Raw genomic sequence first — 19,729 nt, forward strand, 5'->3', positions numbered from 1 at the left:
CAAGGCTCTGGCCAACCTGGCCTTGAACACCACCAGGGACAGAGCATTCACAACCTCCCTGGGCAACCCATTTCAGTGCCTCACCACCCTAACAGGAAAGAATTCCTTCCTTATATCCAATCTAAACTTCCCCTGTTTAAATTTTAACCCATTACCCCTTGTCCTGTCACTACAGTCTCTAATGAAGAGTCCCTCTCCAGCATCCCTATAGGCCCCCTTCAGATACTGGAAGGCTGCTATGAGGTCTCCATGCAGCCTTCTCTTCTCCAGGCTGAACAGCCCCAACTTTCTCAGCCTATCTGCATAGTGCAGCCTATCTTCAGAGTGCGCACTATCTTCATAGCTTACCTTCAGAGCGCACACTGCCGGCTCATGTTCATTTTCTCATCGACCAACACCCGCAAGTCCTTCTCTGCAGGGCTGCTCTGAATCTCTTCTCTGCCCAACCTGTAGCTGTGCCTGGGATTGCTCTGACCCAGGTGTAGGACCTTGCACTTGGCATGGTTAAACTTCAGGAGGTTGGCATCAGCCCACCTCACAAGTGTGTCAAGGTCCCTCTGGATGGCATTCCTTCCCTCCAGCGTATCAACCAAACCACACAGCTTGGTGTCATCAGCAAACTTGCTGAGGGCGCACTCAATCCCACTGTCCATGTCAGCGACAAAGGTGTCGAACAAGACAGGTCCCAACACCAATCCCCGAGGGATGCCACTCGTTACTGGCCTCCAGCTGGAAATGAAGCCATTGACCACAACTCTTTGCATGCGGCCATCCAGCCAGTTCTTTATCCACTGAGTGGTCCATCCATCAAATTGATGTCGCACCAATTTAGAGACAAGGACGTCGTGTGGGACAGTGTCGAATACTTTGCACAAGTCCAGGTAGATGACGTCAGCTGCTCCACCCCTGTCCATCAGTTCCATAGCCCCATCATAGAAGGCCACCAAATTGGTCAGGCAGGATTTCCCCTTAGTGAAGCCATGCTGGCTGTCACCAAGCACCTTGTTGATTTTCATGTGCCTTAGCATGCCTTCCAGGAGAATCTGCTCCAAGATTTTGCCAGGCACAGAGGTGAGACTGACTGGTCTGTAATTCCCCAGGTCATCCATTTTCCCCTTCTTGAAAATGGGGGTTATATTTCCCTTTTTCCAGTCATCGAGAAATTCACCTGAATGCCATGATTTCTCAAATATGATGGCCAGTGGCTTAGCAACTTCATTCACCAGCTCCTTCAGGACCCGCGGATGGATTTCATCAGGTCCCATGGACTTGTGTAAGTTCAGGTTCTTAAGATGGTCTCGAACCAGATCCTCTCCTACAGTGGGCCCGAGGTCTTCATTCTCACAGTCCCTGCATCTGTCTTCCAAGACTTGGGTGGTGTGGCCAGAGCCTTTGCCAGTGAAGACCAAGGCAAAGAAGTCATTCAGAACCTCAGCCTTCTCCAAATCCAGGGTAGCCAGTTCTTCTGATAGCCTCCGGAGAGGGCCCACGTTGTCCCTAGTCTGTCTTTTATTCACTACATACCCACAGATTCCCTTCCTGTTATCCTTAACATCCCTAGCCAAGTTTAAGCGCTGAGGTGATGATGGTTAGACCCCCTTTCCTACGACTCACCGCTGCCTACTCTCTGCCAGTGAGCTCCAACCCTGAAGAAGCTATAGCTCTCCTGACTCCAGCCTCCATCAACACAATAAAAATCGTGATTTCACCATCACCCAAACACTTCAGTGAGAGGCAGAGAGGGTGGCAGCCAAAACAAACTGTACTTGGCAACTAAAATGTAATGTCAACTAAATCGCATTGTAATTGTCTAAGGAAACAGTGGCAGCACTCTAACTGTAAGCTCCTTTGGTGCTTAATTTCAGAACTTCAAAGATAACCCAACATCAGAGGGTTTAGTGAGGGATTTTAGAAACCCCAGCAAGGGATCTAACTCACACACCCCCTAAGTCTCTAAGCTGCCTCTCTTGGCAGCTCACAAAGGCAAAAAGTCGCCTCCTGTTTTGAAAAGACTTGATGGCAGATATATCTTACTACTTCTTTGGGGAAATGTTCTTCCTTTTCTGAGCTACTGAACTTGCTGGACTTGTTATAAAACCCAACTTTACCATGGAAATTGAGGGAGGATAGAAGCCAAAGGACTAGAGGCTGAGAGAATAATATTTATGTTTGTACTGGCAGAGAATTTATATTGGCAGTGTTATGACTCTGGTCAATTTACATTAATTGTATTTATGAAGGAAGAAAAGCAGAAAAAAAGGGAACTTCTTAGGCTTAATTTTCTTTTTGAAAATTACAGAGTAGTAATTTTCACCTAACTGTTTTGAGATGTATTATCATATTTGTTGAAAACTTTGTAGAGGAAGAATAATATACAACTGCTAAATAATCCATTGTTTGGGTTTTTTTTTTTTGTTGCTGTTTTTCTTGCTTTTACTTCTAGTACTAAGTATTTGTGTTCTGTTCCGGGGGGGGGGGGGAAATACCCATAAACTGAACACTTTCATATTCTATCTTCTCATGTAATAAATAATTTTATACTGATCTATCCTTTTCCTTCCTTAATAATTTGAAATTACATATCACCTGGTTATTTCAAACTCATTGAACTATATCTAATGTTAAATATCCCTGGAGTACTGCTCCAAAATTAACAACAGCAATATTCTTTCTGGTACCCTTAATAGGTGTTAAGGGTTAAGAAGAAGGAAAATGTTTCTCTCTTTATGCTTCTAGCTGAAATGCCAGGGTATAAACTGGCAAACATGTATGAGAAAGACTAATGTGGCCAGATTTCTTAACACCATAGAAGAAGAAATATGCAAGTATCTGTCATCCTCTGTACACCTGATGACAGCTTCACAGAGACTTCAAAGCATGCTTGCTACAATGCATACGGCTTCATGGTTCCTGTCATCAGACTCTGAATAATTCAGGCTAGAATGTATCTCATGAAGTCTCTTATCCAATCGTCTGCTCCAACCAGGGTCACCTATAAGATCAGACTGGGTTGCTCAAGCCTTTATTCAGTTGAGTCTTGAAAATCTCCAAGGATGGAGACAGCACAACCTATCTGGAAAACCTGTTCGACTGACTTTCCTCATGGAGAAAACCTTTTTCTTTCTATCAAGCCTGACCTTTTCTTTTTGCAATGGATGCCCATTGTTTATAGTCCCTCCACAATGAATCATTGTACAGAGCCTGGCTCCATGTCCTTGATGACTCCCTGTAGTCACTGGAGGGTGATGTTGGTTCCCCTTGATGACATCTTTGCTCCAGGCTGAACAGGCCCTGCTCCTTCAGATCCTCCTCAAGTGCTCCAACCCCACCATGTCAGTAGCCCTCCACTGAACTTGCTCCAGTTTATTGATGTATCTTTTGGTTTTTGGGACCCAAAGCTGGATGTAGTATCAAGATTTGATTGAATGAGTGCTGACTAGAGTGGGACAATCACCTCAATACACTACTTGTATTCTTGTTAATACAGCCCAGGTAATGGTTATCCTTCTTTGCTGCTGGCCCTTGTTCAGCTGGAGGTCCTCCCAGTTCCTTTTCTGCACTGCAGCCAGGCAGGCAGTCCCCAGCCTATGTCACTTCAGGGGTTTCTTCCCTTCAAAGTTCAGGACTTTGCACTCGTCCTTGCAGAACTTCACAAGGGTCCTGTCAGCCTGTTCCCCTAGCCTGTCTTGGTCTCTCTAAAAAGCAGCCCTGCCTCAAGGATATCAGCTGGTGTTTCTCACTTGGTGTTGTCTTCAAACTTTTCAAGACTGGATCTTCTCCTTGTTACTGATAAATCTTGCAGCACTGAAGAGTTTTTACTTGTCTTCAGGTAGAGGATGACACATTAATCACAACCCTCTGAGCTTGACCAACCAACCTGCTTTTTACCTAACTTGTTCTTCCATCTGGTGTGTAACATTCTAATTTGGATAAAACAATATAGTGATAAATAGTGCTGAAAGCCTTGCTAAATTCAGGGTAAAAGACATCTCTCTGGCCACAAATCTAGTTAGGGTCCAAGCAGTGCTTCTGTGGTCAGATATGTATACTCTAACTGAAAAAGCTGCAAGAGAAAAGCAAGCCAACTTAAACCAATATACTTGTAAGTACTGATAAGGTCTTGATTAACCATCATTTCTACACTGTAATTTGCAATGATTATACCTGGAAAGATCTGTCACTGAAAACAAAATGTACTCCTACTCCCAGACTACAGAGCAATAAAAAATAAATAAAGAGCAAAGCGCAAGTTTTTAGACAGGTTAGGAAGACCTAACCTTAATTTATGGTAATGAAAATTATGATCTCTCTTTCTTCAAGTGTGAATATGCTACTCACCTTTAATCTGATTTGACTAATATCAAAATATCGGTGTTCAAGGCCAGGTTGGACAGAGCCTTGGATGACATGCTTTAGTGTGAGGTGTCCCTGCCTATGGCAGGGGGTTTAGAACTAGATAATCTTATGGTCCTTTCCAACCCTAACTATTCTACAATTCTATGATTCTAATATATTTGTATTGAGAATAGGGCTACATGCAGTGAAAGAAAATGTCTTTTATTTCAAGATTTTGACTGATTTTTGATAAGTTCACTACAGGTTTCCAGCTTTGGAAATAATGATAAAAAAATGGCTCAACACAAGTGGAATCTTGCAGTCTGTCATAGCTCTAATAACAGTTATCTCCTGCAAAAGTTTCCATGTAATTTTGAGGATCTTCATGTAAAATTGAGAATTTTTTCCTCAGACTAAGCCTCTAAAATGTAGCTTTGCATGATGCTTACTTGCCCACATGAAATCTGAAATTATCACCCAATCTCTGCATATTGGTGAAAAAAAAGTCTAGCATGGCATGATGTGACCTCCCAAACACCTGATTTTGCTAGGAGGAAGGTGCCACCTGCACAAGCGTTATGAGTCCTATAAAGCTATCTTTCAAGGACACATTGCCAGCTCCTCTGTAAGGTGGATAACTGGATAATGGTGGTCAAAGAGAAGTTACGTTTCATTGAAAAGTCAGGTTCAATAACTTTTTCTTGACCTTAGTCCAGTGAACTCTGAAGCTTGCATACTTCTGTTCAAATTGCTGGCTCTCAATCTGTGTGTAGTTCACGTCCAGAAAGATTAAACTACTTAGGAAGAGCTGATCTGAGACTGTTTGACCATTTCTATAACCCAAACACAACCTGTCCAGACTGCATGAGTGAGGCCTTGTCCCAAAAGCAAGACAGACTTTTACTATAGAATCATGGAATCATAGAATGGGTTGGGTTGGAAGATACCTTAAAGATCATCCTTTCCCCTCCAACAAACTCTACAGTGAGTCTAAGACTATGTCTAAATATGTAACTGTATATAAACAATATTAAGAAGTCTTAGTGGGAAACTTGGTTTCTCTCTGAATTTACCTGCTAAGGCAGACCCTTAGAACACACCATACACTAGAAGGGATTCCTGTAAACAGGTTCATGTATTTCAGCTTAAGCGGCTTTTTAAGTTCTCAGAACAACAGAATATCAAGACTTTAAAAAATTCACTTTGGCCCAATGTTACCTACTTGCTATTCTTCTTTAAGGATTTTACCTTCTTTTTTAGCTTGTACAACACATCTAGTTATCCCATGTTTCCTCTGCAAGAAGTTTAAATAACATAGGTAATGACAAAACTTATTTTGCTTTTAGATGGCCTGAGTTGCTGTTGGAGATGGCTGTCTCCTCCCATTGACTATGAAGGAGCCCAAGGCTAGGCTGCTGACACTGGTACCTTAGTTGAATACCTGTGATTATGTGGAACGAGTCAGGGACTCATAAACAAACACGCTACAGGAATGGCTATTTTTATTTTCTTTCTGCATACTATTAAGAAGGTAGAAAAAAAGAGTCTAAGCCTTGAACTAATTTTGTTGATAATGTGTCAAACCTTTTTTACCTTCTATTAGATTTTCAGCTTGTCTTAACGTCAAATACTGTGTAATTGAGTCGTCTTTTTGTGAACCATAATGGAGCTGCTAATGAAGCCCTTCAGGTTAGCTATTTAAAACAACCTCTAATTGAAATGACTACATTACCTTGGTAATTAAATATTATTATCTTTTCTGCACAGCAGGCAGAGTAAAATGTTTACTTTTCCTCTTCATCCACCTAAAAAGCCTAATGAGCTTGATCCTGTACTTGAGCAAACAGAGCATAGACATGCTGCATTGGTCTTTCTCTCCCACAGATGTTAAGGACCCTCACGTCTTTTCCAATATTATTCAGGAAAGAAACACATTCAAAGCATAAACCCTATGATTTGATGTAATAGAGAACATGCCAGAGCATGTTGAGCTCTGATTTATTTCTTCTCTTATTCATATGCATTCACCTTTGGCTGTCCCCTGATGTTCAAAGCATTCCACAAAATCCTTCATTCCTAAATCCTTGCTTGTTTGCAAGTACTCGCTAAGAACTGAGCCTATTTTATCCCTAGCAAAAAAGTTTCTGCTTTCTTAAAATATTTCCTCAAAATGTCTTACTTTTTCAAAATATCTCAACAATAATTTATTTAGCTTTTTGCCTTGCTAAAATTTTGCATCTTTCACTAGAGGAGTTATTTTATATGAGTACAATAATGGAAACAGTAAATATCAAATTAGAATGGCAGGACCTGAGTTAAAGAAAAAAGTTTTTTAAAAAAGCATAAACCCCACTATTTGGAGAGTCCACAGAGATTACAGAATTCAAGCCAAGAATGAAACTGAAAACTGAGTGGATATACTGATGGAGAAGAATAGAGAGGAGGCAAACAAACACAGAAACTTCAGTAGCTGGCACCGTCAATTACTGCTATTGCAATGATATGTACTGCTATTGTGATGCCATGTGATGCTATTCAGCCACATATACAGAGGACAGGGAAATTCACCTCCAGAATGGACACAAAGTTGTATGGAGCTATAAAAGACTAGTGCTAAATCACTGGAGAGTAAAGAAACCATTCTTACCAAAACACACAGCTGTGTGTCATGTTCCCTAAAGAATACTGCCGGTTGCTGTTGTATATGGTATTGAGAAGCAAATGACTGTATAAAATAGCAATGCTAAAAGGCATTTTGCTTGATGACAACATTTCAGAGAATCTCTGAATGTTGCAAAACTGGGCACCCAAGTTGAAATAAATTTCATTATAACTTTAGCTATAGAAAATTAAATCTAATACAATCATCAGGACCTCTCTTCACCAGCCAATGGTAGTTGCAAAAGGTAAATAATCTCATTATGAAAATATATGAATAAAATTATGACTAACATAGAATAGGGATGCAGTCTGACGCTGAAACACCTAAATTTAGACATAAGTAGTGTGCCTTACTCCACTGTGTTCCCATCATCCATGACTGTCTAGTTAATACAGTCAATGGATCCTAAGGAGAAATTACCTTACATCTGGAAATGTAATTGTTACCTACATGCAGAAATCTAGTGATGTTTCAGATGTCCTGAAGTATGCTAGCCTGTGGTTCCTTGTCTGGATCAGCACATATTCCCTATATGTATTGTGCCATACCTATCAGCTCTGTTTATTCATCCCAGATAGGTTGTCTCAAATAACATTTGTCAGCAGTGCTTAGGAAACTAAATTGATCACTAGTGTCTGTTCAGCTGAATCACGCTCTAGGACCCATTGATTATAAATTAGTGAGTTCAAAAGGAGCTTATCCACCTAGCTGACCTATACACAACAGGTAGACCTTAAAGAGGTTTCAATTCCTGCATCTTTCCTGCCTTTTGACATGGCCAAGTATATCCAAGTAATCTGTACAAAACTGAGATACATGACACAGGAAATATGCATTATTGTAGAAAGAAAAACTGTTGATCTATTGAATCCATGAAAGACCTTCTAACGTGGAGTGTGCAGGATGTGATGTGGACAGGAACAGTCTGAAACTTCAATTATTTGGGGATTGGTAAGCATTTGCCTAAGCAGTTACATATCACATAAGCAGATCAGTTCCTGAGTGTGTCTGCAAAGCATGACATGCAGCACATATAACCTGCTAAATAATCTACTTCCATTATTGTGATATCAAATTTAACAAAAATATAACTGAAAAAAATATAGTGTTCTCTCTGTTTACTGTGGTTCAGCATGCCATCACACTGCTTTTAAAGTCAAGACTTGTAAATTTAGCACCATATAAATGTAAGTGAAATTACCTTGAGTTAAGCAACATAGAAGTAAAAGAAAGACTGCTTACAGTCTATATTCATTAATGACAGTAATGAAATAAAATTGATTTATTTAGACAACAAAACTGGAAAGCTTTTCATAATCTTTTAGTAAAAACTCAGCATGCACTCTTTTTCCCTCCATCCTTCCTTCAGTCCCCATGACAGTACTTAGCAGATATTGATGTGTTGTTTTCCAGACAACTGAAGCTGTAACTAACAATAGCACTTTCTTCTGCAGTTTTGCCCTCAAAAGGGGCAAAAAATTCTTACTTTGTTGCCATATTTTAAAATGAAGTCATGAATTTATTTTAAGGTAAAGAAATGAATGACACTGTATTCACAGAAGCAAACAAAGAAAAATTCCCTTTCTTATCCCAAGAAGACATTCTCAAATACAAACTTTAAAAAGCCCTCAAAATTTCATTGAAGCATAAGAAATAGAGCAGTTCTATGGCAGATCTAAGCAGGAAATTTATGAAGCAACACAAAAGCAGAAAGCTTTACTATTTTACTCTTGATAGCTACGGCCTACAACAAAAACAAGGGGCAGAGAGGGAAGAGAAGATTGCACTGTGGACATCTGGTAAAGAGCAGGTAGATTAGAAGTACCAACAGACGGGCCTAAAGCAAGATTGTTTTGGCTGTCTTATTTAATTATTCAATAAACATTTATCTTAATGGAGGGCATCCTGCAAAGCAGTGGAAAAAAAATCACACTCTAGCAGCATACAGAAGTTTCAGCCAGCATGTTCAAATATGCCTTGGTTAAGCTATCACTCTAACCTGGGCCAATTGAACCTATCAGAGGCACAGAAAGGTTAGATCTTGAACAGGAGGTCAGAAGGCTTTGTGTAAGAGCTTCCTACAAGACAAGTGACACAGGAGGGGCTGCTTGAGAGTGTTCTGGGAGCTAGGAAACACTAAAAATAGAAAGGGGTTAAATACTCCTCTATGAGTTAAATGCCTGTATGAGCTGTCATGCTGCAAGGGCAGTTAATAAAGCTGAAAAAATACTAAGTATTAGAAAGTCTTGGGCTTTGCCAAAATGACTTGCAGTGAGGAGTGAAGCACAGCTGCTTCTGCAGCTATAGCAGAAGGTGTGGTGATCATGAAGGACGAGCTGCCTAAGGAAGTGGAGTGGAAGCAGCAGGGAATGGATAACGGAGGCCACAGGAGGAACGGTGGCAACCCACAGAGGCAAATCCCACCACAGCTCAGTCTGGGGCTCATCACCCAGTAAAACTAATTAATCTTAGCTGTGTGTTACACGCTCTTGCAGGGGTGGAAGAACAGTCAGATCCCCAGAAGGGAGGAAAGAGGGCTGTAAATTCCTATAGCTATAGATTCACATTCAAAATGAAATAATGTGCACTACCTTATTTATTCACCTTGTTCAAGATTTTTTCTCTAAAATATTGTTTGATAATAAAATGTATTGTTATTGTAAGCAGAAAAAAAATAATTTATGGTGCTAAATATACCCCAATTTTGTAGGGAAGCTTGTAGTGCATTAGTAGTGCCTCCTTCAAACTGAAAGCCAGCTTATGTTCCTGCCAGTCACATTCTAACAGAAGGGCTGTGCACTGCTGGTTAGGGATATGCACGACTGGTTGTTCCTGCTTGAGGCAAACATCCCAGCAACATTTCTTTTAAGGATGATACAGAAATGGAACTGAAAGGTTTGCAATGTACTTCATTAACAGCAAACCTTCTCTTTGAGTTAATTACTTCTAGCAAGTGTTCAAAATAAAAATACCTTGGTGTCAGTTCATGAATAGTTTAACTAGAACCACGATGAGAGGATTGCAACCTTTGTGCAGCATACAGCGTTCAAAAGTTATTGATGCCTTCTGAGACATCATTAAAAAGTTATTGCTGACATTCATTATGTGGGATCTGAGCCTTCAGGATCTTACCACAGGGTAGAAATTGCAGTTGATATAGTAAGTTGCCTAACTTGTATCTACACTTTCAATGTCTGGTGAAAAAATTCTTATAAATGAAGTGCCCTGTTTCCTTGCCCAGCCAAGGCAGTAGACAGAAACATCTCTGGAGTTAACTTAGATGTCTTATCTTGAACAGACAAGATCTCCTGCTGTGCATACCTCTGTCTTTTGTCTATATAAGGCATTTGCTCACATACTTTAGGAGGATTGCTTCTTCACCAGAATTAAATGCTGTATTAAGCAGATGTGCTCCCACCCTGTGACTATAAAGAGTATTTTTTTCCTAGCAGCAATAACAGGAGGGACAGGGACACAACACTTCATTTAGTTCTGAAGTCCTGCTTGACTAACCTTATCTCCTTCTATGACAAGGTGACCTGCTTAGCGGATGAGGGGAAGGTTGTGACATGGTTTAGTGTGAGGTGCCCCTGCCCATGGCAGGGGGGTTGGAACTCGATGACTTTAAGGTCCTTTCCAACCCTAACTGTTCTATGATTCTATAATGTTGTCTAAATAGACTTTACTAAAGCCTTTGGCACTGTTTTCCAGAGCAGAAACTCACCACTCATGGCTTGGATGGCTGTATTCTTTGGTGGGTAAAAAACCTGCCCGGTCAAGCCCAAAGAGTGGTTGGTGAATGGAATTAAATTCAGTTGATAGCCAGTCATAAGTGGTGTTCCCCAGCACTCAGTACTGGGGCCAGACCTGTTTAATACCTTTATCAAGGATCTGGACAAGGGGATTGAGTGTGCCCTCAGTAAACTTGCAGACAACAAACGCTGGGTGGGAGTGTTGATCTGCTAGAGGGTAGGGAGGAGCAATGAAGCTAATGAAGAGCCTAGAGCACAAGTCTGATCAGGAGCAGCTGAGGGAACTGGGGAACTGCTGGAGAAAAGGAAGCTCAGAGGGAACTTTACTGCTCTCTAAAAGTACATGAAAGAAGGTTGTAGTGATGTAGGAGTCGGTTTCTTCTCCAAAGTAACAGCACAAGAGGAAATGGTTTCAAGTTGTGCCAGGGGAGGTTTGGACTGGATATTAGGGAAAACTTCTTCACCAAAATGGTTGTCAAGCATTGGAACAGGCTGCCCAGGTATGTGGCTGAGTCCCATACCTGAAAGTATTTAAAAGATGTGGCACTTAAGGACATGGTTTAATGGTGGGGCATGGTAATGCTAGGTAAATAATTTAACTCAATGTTTTTAAAGGCCTTTTCCTACCTAAACAATTCTATGACTCTACGACAAATTAGAGCAAGATTTCAAGTATGTGTATCAGATAAGCTACTTACATAATTTATGCTATTTAACAATCCGTGGAGACTTTATCTATAAACACAGAGACTTTTACATGATTTACAAAGCAAACATATGACCTGTTTCAGAGCACCTGGCTCCTGCCTGGAAAAATGTTTATCAAACTGTTTGAATGCTATGGTTGAGAGTCTACAGAAATGGATCTTTTGGAGACATGAACCTAAATGTGCATACATCACCCCCCTCAGTTATGTGATTCATAGACTAAACACATGTTCCTTTCATGTTAAAAATGTCCAAATATTATCAGAATCCATTTTCTGTGGGGTTTTGTTATTTTTTACATGAACACTTCTAACTGCACCTTTCCATACTTTTGAGAAATATTCACTAAGACAGTGATTTGTTAACACATGGCAGCTGTGTTTGTGTTTATCTTGCAAGTGTGGCTGACTCTTAGATGTTATGTTTCCAAAGTAATTCCTGCTTGCAGCATCAGTAGGTAAGGTTTTGCATCTGAAATACTTTTGATGAGAAATTCATTATAACGGCTACTAAAATTACTCAAAATCAATCTGCAGTTCCAAAGTAAAATTCTACTGAGACAGTCACAAAGTTTCACTTAGGCTCTTAAACTGTATTACTGCCAGAGGAGATCTGCAGAAATTTGCAGCATTTTCAGACATATTTCATATTCCATATCCAAATAAAAAGCCAACATTCCTGGTAGAATGGCAGTTTAAACATTAAAAAACAAACATTACTAAGAACATGGTAACTTTTCATTTCAGTACATACTCAAATTCGATAAGGAAGATTTTTTTCTTTCTATCACATCTATTCTGCTTTGTAAAATAATATATGTATGATACTAGATATCAGCATTACATTGTCAAAAACATTGAAGTCCAAGTGAAGTAAGAAGAAACTGGTCAAAATGGTTTACTTTATTGAAATTAAGTTTGCAGACATTGACATGACAGATTTGAAAAGATTTGACATGTTTTCATTGAGAATTTGACTGAATTTGTGACATTATTGTGAAACATTTCTATTTAATTGATGCTGTATTTTGTACAAAAAACTAGTGAAAAACTGAAAATTGCATTTTGAAAAGTCTTCTTTTGAGCAGAAAGAAACAGATGGCTTTTATTATCAATAACAAGCAAGTTTTTTTTATCGTGTGGCACCATTTTCCTAGAAAACAAGAATTGCTTTATGAAATGTTGTCGTTGTATTATATTTAATATTTAACTAACAAATTAATAATTTAGTGATTTATATCAGTAATCATTGCTGCGTGGCTTATGTTAACATAAAGGTTTAGGTTAAAAACTGCTGATCCATGATGAGTTTTTCCTATATGGGGGAGTCTTATTTCACTTCTTGTTTGCCTCCAAATATGTGAGTAAGCTAGTCTGAAGCTGATTTCCCTGAAAGATTTTACTTGAAATTCTTATTAATAAATCCTGTACTTTTGTTAAATTTGACAAAATTTTACAACAACAACAAAAAAAAACACAACACCTGTGTTAAATTGTTAAACCCACTCCCTATTTCACTCTTTCTCTGCCTCTGTCAGTTCAGACTCTGCAGGTGCTAATCTCATAAAACTAGGGCATATCCCTGGGAAGTGGGAACTGCTAGAAGATCAACCAGAGGTATTTGGGAGAGTTTTAGTAGTTAAGAAACTGAATTTTTCGGTAAACAATGATTTTTCAACTCTACAAAATGTACTGAAAAGAGAAATGAAAATTTAGATATAGTTCTATGTTCTAGGCAATTAATTGTAATAGCAATGTAAAAGGACACATGGTCCTATTTTACTTGTCCTCATTCTTCATTATTTTTATTACTTTCAGCTGCAATTTCTGGTCTTAGACTGGATGTTCTGAACAACCAGACCTGATGGCTTACTCATGGAGCTCTGACCTCAGCCCCGGTATAGCATTACAATGTCCTTTGGTAATAGCATGAATAAAGATTGAGATGTTGGGGATGGGTCATAAGAAGGGAAGGCAATATATTCTTATCTGTTTTGCTCTTTTCTTGGTAGGGTTTGGGTTGGGTTTTTTTTTTTTACTATTTTGTGTGATCAAAAAAACACAAATCCACTTTTGCTTCTGTCATAATGTTAGAGAGGGTGAAGTTTTTACAATAAAATAATCATATAAAATAGTAAAGTGATTATATTTGAGAAATTTATAAATCAATAGTGAGGCTTTGTATAATAGAAGATGTTGTAACTTTGCCGTTTTGTATCATAGTTACTCTGTAACTACATGATACAATGGTAGTCTTGGTAGCAAGAGCTAACATAACTGCATATGGTGAGGGGAGTATAGGTGTATGTATTGTAAAACACTACCCAAGCAGAACCTAAGTTTAAGATAGCCAAAAACGGCATACCAGAAGCATCCTGGTGAAGATAAGAGAATGCTAACGTCCAGAAGACGATTGGGACCTGGCCAAGTAAAGGAAAGGTGAAAAGGACAACCTGAGGAAGACTTCTTACTTCATCTGAGGAAGACTACTTACTTCATCAGGGCGACCACCAGAGGGGGCGGCGCAAGCGCAGAAGAGGCTGATGTCGTAATAGATTGATATAGCAATCTTTGATGCATATGTATTGGTCAATGATGTAATCTGTGTTGAATATGTATTAGTTACAAAATTTTTAGTGTATAAATTGCGAACGCGATGTGACAGGAGTAGGAACCAGATTTGGGTGCGTACCCCTGGTTCCCGGCGCCTCAATAAAGCACCTCATATAACCATCCCGGTGGTTATGTGTTTGTCTCGACGCTAACAATAATAAAAAAGCTTTTGGTGGAGAACTGCCTCTTGGTGGTCAAGACACATAGGGCAGAGGAAGTGGATCTATTAACCACAACCAGTATTTTTAAACAGGTTAAATCCAAAATAATACATTAATGACTAATTGAAATCCAGTCCACACCTTTTTCTACTTTGGAAAAGAAAAGTGATAAATTCAACACAGAAAACAGGGTGTAATAGAGACAGTATTGAAGACCAAAACTTTTTTGCCTGACTAATGGACCATTAAAGGGCTGTTTGCAACTGCCTCAAGGAGGGGCAACCTCAACTGACCCAGCAGGGCTGGTCAGTATGCTTGTGCCTGGGATAGAGACAGAGGCTGGTGCTTCCACCTGGTGTTTTGTCCTGGCCAGGCTCCAGTGCCCAAGCAGGAAGAAAGAATCCCCATGACCTGGATTCAGTGGCTCTTTTAACATTGTTAACGCAAGAAGTAGAAACACTTGTCTTGCCTATTTTCATCATGATCCCTATGCATCAGGACAGCCAGAATCCAAGCATTTCTTATGCCTGAAGTAAGTTTCTTTGGAGCTGTACCTACCAGAATTCTGTTGTAAGAATCAGAAATAAAATAAAACATCATTTACAGTGGCTACTATCTGCTCCAACATCTAGCAGGAAATACATTCAGGTACACAAAATAAGCTATTCAAACTTGAATTTAGTTCAGGGAGATTCAAATGGTGGAAAATATTTATAGAAATGAAAGCTGTATGTAAAATATAAAATATCTGCTGATTTGGAATTGTTGCACTGAATCATTCTTGCTTAATGTTTGCTACTATGAAGAATAAAGAAAGTGTGATCAGCTGTATTAATGCAATCTAATTAGACACAGGAATCAGATGCAACTATAAAAAAAAAATAAAATCACCATACAAATGTCTCTTAGTGTCTCTACCTCAAATTATGAAAATTCAGGCTTTGTATTTAGGTGTAGATAAAAAAAAAAATAATAAAAAAATGGAGAGGTCGAAATTTTATTTCAAAGCATGAATCCTTTGGAAAACAGAAGTCCAAGCCAGAATTTCTTAAATGTCTGTAGCACAGGACTGGCATTTCAAAAAATAGAAATAGTAGATGTTACGAAAAGTCTGGAATAGTACCATCTGAAAATAATTTATGAAGGCAGTGAATATGTTGCCTAAAACGTTATACTACCAAATACAAAATTATGCAACACATTTCCTGAAGAGAAAAAACACTTATTAGAACATTCATGAAGTCAGAGGCCAATAGAGATGTTTTTCCAGCAGTACTTCAGTAGTTCCTTACCTTCATGATAACTTCTTAGCATTACCAAATTGCATTTCAAATAGACGATAGAATCGTTACAGGTTTGTTTATTGTGGCTGCAAACCTTTCTAAAGTACTTCATATATTAATGCATTTACTATTGTATTTTGGAGAACAGATATTTAGCAGTGATAGATAGACTAGTTCAATAGAACACAGGGGATTCTTGAACATTTGCCATATTTTATATGAACAAGTAACATTTAATTATTAACAGCAGTTACCATGCTCACATACCTCCAAAGTTCAGCTGATTTTGCACATACAGGTTCCAAATGAGATGATCAAAGACATTCTGACATGTCAATGAACAGGGACCAAGAGAAGTTGTGGAAATATCAGGGGAACTGTCTCCCTAAGTCATTTTTTCTGTCTTGATTTTTTTGCTTTTACATACACATAAGAACTTGAGTATTTTTCAAAGAAATATAAACATTTTGTCATTTCAACTGAATATCTATATAAGTGAAGCAAACTCATGAATTTTTAACTGTCATGGAAACCAATACCCATATAACTCCATTTTGGATTCTTTAGAAACAAAATGTCAAAAATCTGGGGAGTCATGCACTGTTATTAATTTTTTGTTTCATTAACTATTTATAATAGCTATTTTTTTTAAGTAATATCTCTCTAGAAGTACCTGTAGTACTTTATAGATGTTTAAACACATAGCCTCATTTTTCCATTGGACACAATTAAAGCTAATTTGAAGTATGCTGTGTATATATTTATCCTCCTATTGAAGAGCTCTTCAGAGCACAACTACTTGAGACTATGTCTATTCAGGTGCAAAAGAATAAAAGTTTCTTTGGATCTGTGCTATAACAGAACATTTTAAATTCTGATACTATCAAACTATAGCAGCCACTCAAGTTCATCTAATTAAAAATTTATACAAAGAAAAGACCCTGTAGAACAAAAAAAAAAAAAAGCGCAATTTGTCTCAGTTAAAAGGATGTATTTCAAGCTATTATCTATCACATTACTACCACTAAATATGCTTAAATATCCTCCAGCACACTCACCTCTTTTTGACGGTACTTAATTGCCAGTTTCAATCTTGCAAGATCATTACCACTTTGTTCTTCTATCAAGCTATTATCATCTCTGTAATTAAGAATAATTTCCAATTCCCTGGAACTCCGTGTCTGATCCAGGAGATCTTTCGCAAACTGCTTACATTGCCTTGACAGTTCCTCATACTCTGACTTAAATTCATTTTCCACTTTACTCAGCTCCTGCAACTCCCAGCTCAGCTGAAAAGCAGTAAGAAAAGGATCCTCGCTGGACAGAGCAATCAATGAGGGGCTCGCAAGAGCCTTATAGATATTAAGTCTGGATCGAGAGTGGCGGAGGCTGTCCACATCTGAACTTGAGACACATTCAACGCAGTTACAGCGGACCTCATGTGGCCTGGGCACGGAGACTCCTTTCTGCACAAGGAGTTTTATGATTTCATAATTGTTGGTGTGGGCAGCCAGAATAATGGGTGTGATGTCCGGTGTAAATTCCGAAAACTGCTTGTCCAGAAGCACTGGTGGCACCTGTGAATAAAAGGCAAAAAGCCTTACAGGCCTCTTCATTGAACAAGAGCTATAGGAAATTAAGTTACAAATAGTTTAGCAGGTAGTACACTTCCTGAGGGACCTTTGCTTCTGACCAGAGTTGAAGGAAACATTTTAAACATGACAATTCAATTAGCTAAGATAGCCTCTTTCCAGTTAATAAATTGCTATAAACAGGGAGTGAGTTTTCATAAAACCTGTTTGTATGTAAAGAACCCACAGGGAATGATTCATTAGATCAAATGATTAGGCAAACAAGGAAGACTCAGACAATCCTGTCAGGTGCTTTGAAGTGCCAGCTGTGAGCGAGATAGAAATGCTCTCTTGTCTCTCAATGGTTAATCTCAGTTTTATAGGGAAAACACAATCTTGGGGGCATAATTGCAATGCCCTGTAGTAACAGGGGTCTATTAACTCAAAAGCTGCTTGTTTTTCTCACAACTTATGAAAACCTTTCCTCTAAGTCAGTCATAAGGCTAATGCACACATTTTGGAATTCACACCATCAGAATTCACCCAAATACAGAAGTGTGTATTAAATAATTTCAGCCTTAACTTGCAGAAATATTTAAAGGGCAAGCCCTTAGACTGCAACTTTAATTACATCATGAGCTCAACCCCTGACCCTCTTATTTTAAGATTTCCTACTAATTAAAACCAAAGACATACAGAATGCCAAAGCAATAAGGTCAAGTTATTCCCTGATTTGCAGTATAATGAAGTACTTACCTTTTGAAGTTCTGAGTGCTCCCATGGCACTCAGAACATTTCAGCATTTAACTGTTGACCCAGAGTACTTGGTCTGAAGTCACCAGACTTATGATGAATTTTACTTTCAAACTACTGAAATTATTCTCTTTAAAAAAAGCCAAAACAAATAACTAGCACACATTGACATCAGCCACACAATCTAAAGCTTTGACAGATCACTCACAGAGAACATAAGAATCTTCCTTAAATCCTGGGAGGATGGGAAACTATTATGTCTTCCAATCACTTGATTGTGAATTCCCAGTTCTTAGCAGTGGTGTAACTATATTATACACTTTAGTGTTAACATGTCAAGTGTGAGGCTGCTTAAACTTAGAAAGGTTAAATGATTTTTCTTTCTTACATTTTGCTTAAAATTTTCTACTTCGACATTATTTTCAGGGTGGAGCAAAGCAGCTTGGTGATTGTGTATGCATAGCTGTGTGGGAATGAGTAGGCAAAAAAGAGAAAAGAAGAAAGCACAGCTCAAAGTCTGTACACTTCAGTGCTCAAGGACATGAGATTCTGTTGCCTTTCTTTTTCCTGTACTTAACTGTAAGTGGGAATGAGTCAGCCCTACTTAGATATCTAACAATTTTTTAGATACCAAGTGGAAGAGCCCACTTCAGTTGTCTTTAAGTTCCCTTTACGGTCTGTGTGAAGAGACGACCCTTTGCTTTGAAAGATAGAGAAATCTAGGCCAAATACCTATTTTCTGTCCGCATGACATCAGAGTAGAGAGACTGATTGCTGATGATCTCTTAGATATCCAGGAAATAAAAAAAAAGATGTTTGGAAAAGGAAGAATGTAAACCCTGGGTGTGTCCTTTTCTCCATCTTGATTTCCCACAATGGCTCTCATTAATGCAGTATCATAGCAGAGAGAAAACTGCAGTGCACATTTACCCACTTCTTAAGTGCAAGAGCTCAGAATCTACATAAAGCAACCTATTTTTTTGGGAAAAGGGATAGCCTGTCTGGTTCTTGTCTTTCTGTATTTACAGTTATATTTCCTTTTGTTTTCAAGGAGAGCATATCCTGCAATGGCTGCAAGCAATTAGGTGAATAAATTTCTGAGTCTCTTCAATCATGACAGCATGATTGCAAGAAAAACCTAAAGCAAAAAAAAAGAGTCTATAAGACACACAACAAGAAGAATGTATATGTCATCTCATGCAGCACCACATTACAATATTATAAAAGTGTGTCATCAGGCCCATCAGTTTCTTCAGCACTACTGCTCTATAACTGTCATCAGTCAAACAGCTTGAAATTGCTGAAGTCCACACTGCAGTACAGCCCACAGCGTAAAAGTTATCCCTATGCATATACAGTTTTCTGATTTGCATTTTGGTTTGTTGAGTTCTTCTCTTCTTTGGTTTCATATTATGTCAGCTGAAATACATCCTGATTATAATGATGGAAGTAATTCCACCAGGAAAGATTAAAAAAATCCTTCTACCCCTACTTCTTTCACAAAGTAAGAAGCTACCAGATAACTTGAATGATTTGAAAATATAACTTCAAAATAACTTGAATTCAATTGTCACACCACTGAAGGAGTCTGTACAGAGTCCATCCTGAAAGCCATGCTGAAACTATCTTCACAAGACTGCACAAACTGCATGCCTCCAGTGGCGGCCCCATATTTTGACCCAAAGGCCTTTTCCCCGTCCCACAGCTCTTGCTGTGCATTGCACAGCTGGCATATTGTTTGGTCATTGAATGTGTAAGGCAGGAATATGGATGGAAGTTGGGAAGCTAAACTCAGGGGCAGCATCATTTCAGAGCAGTGCGCCTGGTACTAGTCATGCAACACCCACCTCATATGTTGTCATTTTCTGTTTTCTATAGGTATCTTTCCCTGG

The 19,729-nt window shown here is 38.8% G+C and overlaps 1 protein-coding gene across 2 annotated transcripts in view; it reads right to left on the reverse strand.

Annotated features, from left to right (window-relative positions):
- Window positions 1–19,729, reverse strand: part of TRPC4 (transient receptor potential cation channel subfamily C member 4) — a 140,677-nt gene that overhangs the window by 48,594 nt on the left and 72,354 nt on the right. For both annotated transcript variants that reach the window (XM_057399983.1, XM_057399985.1), the window contains one exon: window positions 16,572–17,090. In XM_057399983.1, the coding sequence (XP_057255966.1) occupies window positions 16,572–17,090 (519 nt within the window). The remainder of the gene's footprint in view (window positions 1–16,571; window positions 17,091–19,729) is intronic.

Source organism: Pezoporus wallicus, unplaced genomic scaffold (assembly GCF_028554395.1).
Source record: "Pezoporus wallicus isolate ANWC-B61680 ecotype Strahan unplaced genomic scaffold, APGP_CSIRO_Pwel_v1 scaffold_7383, whole genome shotgun sequence".
Classification (NCBI taxonomy): Eukaryota; Metazoa; Chordata; class Aves; order Psittaciformes; family Psittacidae; genus Pezoporus; species Pezoporus wallicus.